The sequence below is a fragment of the Bufo gargarizans genome, chromosome 5 (assembly GCF_014858855.1).
Source record: "Bufo gargarizans isolate SCDJY-AF-19 chromosome 5, ASM1485885v1, whole genome shotgun sequence".
NCBI lineage: Eukaryota > Metazoa > Chordata > Amphibia > Anura > Bufonidae > Bufo > Bufo gargarizans.
The window spans coordinates 190756674-190764269 of NC_058084.1; the positions used below are offsets into that span (position 1 = coordinate 190756674).

Below are 7596 nucleotides of genomic sequence, written 5' to 3' on the forward strand. Positions count from 1 at the left end.
TCAGAAATTTATTTCTGTGTCTTACCCTCTTGCTTGAGGGTGTCAATGATGGCCTTCTGGACAGCAGTCAGGTCGGCAGTCTTACCCATGATTGCGGGTTTGAGTAATGAACCAGGCTGGGAGTTTTTAAAAGCCTCAGGAATCTTTTGCAGGTGTTTAGAGTTAATTAGTTGATTCAGATGATTAGGTTAATAGCTCGTTTAGAGAACCTTTTCATGATATGCTAATTTTTTGAGATAGGAATTTTGGGTTTTCATGAGCTGTATGCCAAAATCATCAATATTAAAACAATAAAAGGCTTGAACTACTTCAGTTGGTGTGTAATGAATCTAAAATATATGAAAGTCTAATGTTTATCACTCAGTACATTACAGAAAATAATGAACTTTATCACAATATGCTAATTTTTTGAGAAGGACCTGTACATCTAACAAAAACCAATGGGACTCAATATGTATAAAAATAGCTATTACTTTATTAGTACATATAAATTAATGTAATACAATATATAAATTGCATAGCATTTTATTAAGGCACAATATCAAAGGACCTAGAATCAGATACAGATGACATTATTTGTTAATCATTAGAGTTAGTAGCAGGGTGTAGGAATATATCTGTAAAGAATAAATCAAGGCAACTGGACGTACTGTAGATTTCTTGAAAACTTTTCACTCGTTCTTCCAACGAGCTTTCTCAATTCTGAGTGATTGTACAAAAATTCTGGGAATAAATATGTAACTGAATCCACATCTGGTAATTTTACCCAGCATTGGGTCAAAGGTGTTGATTCCATTATCCTAATTGGAGTCAGTAGGTGATAAAGACTTCCCAGAAAATGGTGTCAAGACAGCATTGTATGTGGCAGACAATAGATGTCTAACCCCCCCACCTCTATTCAAGCTTGGCTTCTCCATTTTTACGGAGATGGCCTCCTTCACGCCTCGTTTGTACCAATCGGCCTCCTTATCCAAAACACGTACTTGACTGTCTTCAAAGGTGTGACCTGTTCCTTTTAGATGTAAGTACACGGCTGAATCTTGACCAAAGGTTTTGGCTCTTCTATGCTGAGCCATACGCTGATGTAGTTGTTGTTTTGTTTCGCCCATATACAGTTCTGAGCATTCCTCATTGCACTGGACTGCGTGCACAATGTTGTCCATCTTGTGTTTAGGCGTTGGGTCTTTGGGGTGAACCAGTTGTTGCCTCAGTGTGTTGCTGGGTTTAAAGCAAACAGGAATGTGATGTTTATTAAAAATCCTTTTGAGTTTCTCAGACACCCCAGCTACATATGGGATAACCATATTCTTGCGTCTATCATGCTTCTCGCCCTCACTGGTAGTCTTGGGGGTCTTTCTTCTGCTTCCTTCTGTTTTGACAAAGGCCCAAACTGGATACCCACAAGTTTTAAGTGCCCCTCTGAGGTGTTTGAGTTCCTTCGCCTTGGCCTCTGTGCTGGTGGGGATTTTCTCTGCCCGGTGGTGTAGAGTCTGGATGACTCCCAGTTTGTGGTCTCGAGGATGGTGGGAATCAAATAGCAGGTACTGGTCTGTGTGTGTTGGTTTTCGATAGACCTCTATTCCCAGCTTCCTTCCCTCTTCCACTGTTATAAGACAGTCCAGAAACGCCAATTTGTTGTTCTGCATATCTTCCCGCGTGAAATTGATGTTATGATCCACTGAGTTGATGTGGTCGGTGAAAGCCTGTAACTCTTGTTTATGAATTTTAACCCAAGTGTCATCCACATATCTGAACCAATAACTCGGTGTAATTCCCTTGAAAGTGGTCAGGGCTTTCCATTCTACTTCCTCCATATACAGGTTCGCTACAATAGGCGAGACTGGCGATCCCATAGCACAGCCATGTTTTTGCTTGTAGAACTTGTCCTTATACTTGAAGTAGGTGGTACTCAGACAAAGGTCCAGTAAGGCACACACTTGGTCTGGGCTAAGTTCTGTTCTGCATCCTAAGGTGTTGTCTAATAGCAACTGTTTCCTGACTGTTTCAATTGCCTCTGTAGTGGGTATGCAGGTGAAGAGGGATGTAACATCATAGGAGACCATTGTTTCTTCTGTGCCCAATACCAAGTTCTGGATTTTGGTGGTGAAATCTTGAGAGTTCTGTATGTGATGTTGTGTGTTTACAACCAAGGGCGCTAGGATTCTGGCTAAGTATTTGGCCACATTGTAGGTCACAGAGTTGATGCTGCTGACAATTGGCCTGAGAGGGGTCCCGTCCTTATGTATCTTAGGAAGTCCATAAATACATGGAGGGGCTTCCCCAGGGTAGAGGCGATGATACATGGCCCAATCAATGATTTTGTCCTTTTCTAGTTGTTGTAGTAGTTCTATAACCTTCTTCTTGTAGCCACTGGTTGGGTCTCGTCTTAGGGCCTCATATGTGTTGTTATCATCCAGGAGTGTGGTCACCTTGGCATCGTAGTCAGATGTATTAAGTACAACTGTGCATCTTCCTTTATCCGCAGGCAGGATGGTGATGTTTGTGTCTTTCTTCAGGGATGTAACCGCCTTCCTTTCTTCTCTAGTCAAGTTTGAAGGAGGTGGTTTGGCACTGGCCAGAGCTGCAGACACTTTAAGGCAAAGTTGTTCAGCCTCACCCTGGGGTACTTTGTTGCAGTGGATTGAGGCTTCAGTGGCTGAAATAATATCAACTATTGGTATGGTTCTTGGTGTGATTGCGAAATTCAACCCTTTCACAAGGACATCCATCTCAGGGTGGGTGAGAACCCGGTCTGAAAGATTCTGCACCCATTTCTCTTTGTTTTGCACTGTCCTTGTTTCCTCCTTTCGCCTCCATGTCAGTTCCTCACTGGTATGGCTGTTTGCAGTTCGGGATAACAAAATGCTGAACTTGTTCTTCTGCCTCTCCTTGCTCTTAGTGTGCTGAGCTAGCTGTGCATGTACTGTGAAATCTGCTACTTTCCTCCACATTTCAGTGGGTAGCTGCAAAATCAGGTCCTCTTCCAGGTGACTGATAGTTTGTTTCAAGGCTTCAACTGTGAAATGGGTCTGTCGTACCCGTTCATTTAGTAGTTGCTTCTGGGCTTTCTGTAGAATCATCTCAGCTCTGTGACCCTTCACCGTGGAGTCCAAACTGATGCTGAATGGTACCAGCCCCTGTTTTCGGCATCTGAGGTTGAAGCGCAGGTGGTTTCTATAGTCTGCCAGTTTTCTTGCTGTCTTTTCATATTCTCGTACAAGTTTAAGGGTTTTCCCCCCAAAATGTGTTGCAATATGTCTGTGAAGGTTCTCATTTATCCAGGTCATGGTATATATCTGTAAAGAATAAAGAAAGCTCGTTGGAAGAACGAGTGAAACATTTTCAAGAAATCTACAGTACGTCCAGATATATACCATAACCTGGATAAATGAGAACCTTCACAGACAGGGTGTAGGAATGGTAGTGCCCGCTCTGGGGTACTACACATCCTGCATTAAAAGGCTTTGATGCAGAATGGAATATCAAAACTTATTTGTCCCAGGGTGCAATAATAGGCAAATAACTTTTGATACAGGCAGCTTTGATAACTGGTGGTACTTGGTGACAGTGATTTCAGCAATATCTGTTGACCAGGATATATTTATATTAGAGGCACAACCCCTTTAAGTCACCGTTCTCATTGCCCCTTTTTTCCTTAAGTCTTGTTCCCTGTCCCATCTCTAACTTCACTCTCGTCACCTCCCTTTATCTCCACACCCCTTTTACCCTTCTCCTTGACATACCCCCATCTGTAGTCTCATCGTAGCCCCTTACACCCTTCTTTAAACCTTCCTGTGCACGTCCCTTGATCTACATCCCTCTTTTACTTTTCTCCCTTGCATACACTCCATCTCTAGCCTCACTCCCTTCACAGCCCCCTTTAAACCCTTCTTTTAAACCTGCCCTTATCTCTTTTTATTTTCTCATTGCAGATTTTTTTATTCTATTTCCTGAACATAATTATGGGGGCGGCCATTGTGCCTGAGCTGTTCTTAACAGCATTTAAAAAGCATTAAGAAAATTGCTTTACAGCAACAACATGGGCCATAGACACAATGGACAAGAGGGGACCTTATTGACTTCTATGGTAGAGTTTTCCAGGAATTCTCTATGACCTGAGCAGAAGTCATTGTACAAGTAAAGAATAGATAAGCTTTCACAATCATCAATTGTGAATGGTGGATCCTGTCTTATCTGTAATTCAAATCCTGCCTGTAATGATATCACTCTGTGTCTCGATAAGCAGGTAACTGCAGCAAAGTGATCTGTACAGACCAAAAAGCGGCGCCTATTATTAGACTAAGGCCACTTTCACACTCGCGTTTTGGCTTTCCGTTTGTGAGATCTGTCTAGAGTTCTCATAAGCGGTACAAAACGGATCAGTTTTGCCCTAATGCATTCTGAATGGAAAAGGATCTGCTCAGAATGCATCAGTTTGCCTCTGATCAGACTCCATTCCGCTCTGGAAGCGGACACCAAAACGCTGCCTGCAGTGTTTTGCTGTCCGCTTGATGAAACTGAGCTAAATGGATCCATCCTGGCACACAATGTAAGTCAATGGGGACGGATCAGTTTTCTCTGACACAATCTGGCACAATAGAAAAAGGATCCGTCTCCCATTGATTTTCAATGGAGTTCATGACGGATCCGTCTTGGCTACAGATAATACAAACGGATCCGTTCATGACAGATGCATGCAGTTGTATTATTGTAATGGATCCTTGTTTGCAGATCCATGATGGATCTGCCCAAAACGCAAGTGTGATAGTAGCCTTAGTAGTCAGTGGGAAAACTGCAGGATTTTATGGCTTTTATTTAAATATAGATATTGACATGGAAAATTTCAAATAACTCCACCAAAAAATGTTTAAAAATATTTTAAACATAAAAGCGGGATTTAAACAATAGGTCATTTTCTGATGACACATTTACTTTTTCACATGACCGTATGGCTTTTTCAGTGTTTTGCGGCCTGTTTTAAACGGATCCATTGTTCCATTTTTTGTTTCCATTGTGTTTCCATTTCAGTTCAGTTTTTCCGTATGGCATATACAGTATACAGTAATTGGGCTGGGCATAAAAAACAAATTTTTAATAGATGGTTTCATATGTGTTTATTTTTTTTTTGCGGAACTTTTGAAATAAATGGTTCCATATACGGACAGTATACGGAATGCAAAAAACGGCCCGCAAATGGAAAAAAAACGGTCGTGTGAAAGAGGCCTTAGACAGATTTGTGAACATCTTTGAGTATAGCTCATGCAAAATGGGAGGAAAACCGGAAGTGTTGAGTTTATATTTTTGCTTCTAAACTTCTAAGCCTTCTAACGTCCCCAAAAAATAAAATGGCATTCACAAAATGATCCAAGCATGAAGTAGACATATTGGGAATGTAAAGTAATAACTATTTTTGGAGTTATTACTATCTATTATAAAAGTAGAGAAATTGAAATTAGGAAATTTGCTAATTTGCTAATTTTACCACTGTCATGAAGAATGGCCTGGATAAGTAAAAGCGTTTTAAAGTTATTACCACATAAAGTGACACTTGTCAGATTTGCTAAAAATGGCCTGGGCAGAAAGGTGAAAATGGCTTGGTCCTGAAAGGGTTAAAAAAGATAGAATTAAACAGTTTTATAAGTGTAAATAATACAAGTTTCAGGCTGTCAGTTTGAGTCAGTCTCAGAGGAAGTGTATCTCTAGAGTTTAAATGCAATCAAAGAGAATATATTCTTATGGAGTATAAAAACTAATTAGGAGATAATATATGCCAAATAACACAGAGTGATGACATCATGGCTCTAAATAAGGAATGACATGAAAAGAATTATTCATGTGCAAGAAAAATCTACAACTAACATGGAACATAGAAGGAAATACAGTTAAAACTTGGGAAATAAATAGGATGTTAATATTCTGTATTAGGCCTCTTGCACACAAACGTTTTTATTTTCTGTTTACGTTCCGTTTTTTGCATTTCGTGTACGGAACCATTCTTTTCAATGTATCCGCAAAAAAAAAAAACGTAAGGTACTCCATATGCCTTCCGTTTCCGTATTTCTGTTTTTCCATTACGTTCAAAGATATAACATGCCCTATTATTGTCCACATAACGGACAAGGATAGTACTGTTCCATCAGGGGCCAGCAGTTCCGTTGTGCAAAAAACAGAATGCACACGGAGGTCATCCGTATTTTTTGCGGATCCGTTTTTTGCGGACCGCAAAATACTGAAAAAGCCATACAGTCGCGTACAAGAGGCCTTAGTCTCACAATATGTGCACTGAATGTATTTAAGTTACTGCTTTCTTTACCTTATATCTGTCAGTAACAGAGGTTTTTCTGCACCCGTGGTAAATATTCATTACTCTCCACCCCCACCCATCTAAAGCTGGAACCCCACTGACGTGTGGTGGCTAATTGCTGCATGATTTTGAAGGTAATACCAAAAAGCACCAACAACCCTTTTTTCACTTTATTTATTAGTATTAATAAGGGCCATGATGATAACGTTATAACTTGCTTACTTTATCAACTAATTCAAACATCTTTTTGTGGCCCAGAGAGTTGTAGACAGGAGGGTCCAATACACCAGCCAAATCAGGTCCTGGAAGATGAGGACTCCTCATCTTCCAGGACCTGATTTGGCTGGTCTATTGGACCATCGGGAAAGCGGCAAAGCAGTGACCATGACCAGTCTGACTGCGGCACATCTTAGGGTTTTCAGCAGCCCAGTCCACCATCTCTAATCAGTGTAATCTCTAGCCCTCCAAAACAACTGATCCCTGCTACAGTATATCAACTGTCAGTATATCAACTGTCAGTGCCCCTGTCAGCAGCAATCAGCTGTTTTATTTAACTGATAGGAGGCTGCTGCAGGGAACGATCGCAATGTCTGATAAGGTTCCTCTTCACACTGTCTGTGTATGAAGTGGTGTCTCCTACTCTCCCTCCTAATTGTGCCTATGGAAAATTAGCTTCCTGACCCTCGTTGTGGATGAGAATTGCCAAAACGTACTCACTTTGCTAGTACTGTGAAACACTGCAGATTTCCTACACGCAATGCACAGAAAATCTGCAGCACATGGATTTCTGCAAGCATCATTCACATGAATGGAACTGATTTTCAGATGCAGGAATTTTCTGCAACAAAATCTGCCGGGTGGTCAGGCTTACTCCCTTGAGTAATTGCACAGGTATGAACTCTATTGATATATGTAGATTTGCAGGGATCTATTCTCAATATATACAGTACATATAAGGCTACTTTCACACTAGCGTTTTGGGCGGATCTGTCATGGATCTGCAAAAACGGATCTGTTACAATAATACAACTGCATGCATCTGTCATAAACGGATCCATTTGTATTATCTGTAATATAGCCAAAACGGGTCCGTCATGAACACCATTGAAAGTCAATGGGAGACGGATCTGTTTTCTATTGTGCCCAGTTGTGTCAAAGAAAACTGATCCATCCCCATTGACTTACAAACGGACGGATCCGTTTGGCTCAGTTTCATCAAGCGAACAGCAAAACGCTGCAGGCAGCGTTTTGGTATCTGCCTCCAGAGCGGAATAGAGACTGATCGGAGGCAA

The 7596-nt window shown here is 41.0% G+C and overlaps 1 protein-coding gene across 1 annotated transcript; it reads right to left on the reverse strand.

Moving 5' to 3' along the window:
- Positions 1 to 541: 541 nt before the first annotated feature.
- Positions 542 to 3287, reverse strand: LOC122939378. The gene is made up of 2 exons (XM_044295445.1): positions 852 to 3287; positions 542 to 550 (listed from the first exon to the last, which is right to left on the reverse strand). The coding sequence occupies exons 1-2, from the start codon at positions 3285 to 3287 to the stop codon at positions 542 to 544; spliced, it is 2445 nt and encodes an 814-aa protein (XP_044151380.1).
- Positions 3288 to 7596: the final 4309 nt, after the last annotated feature.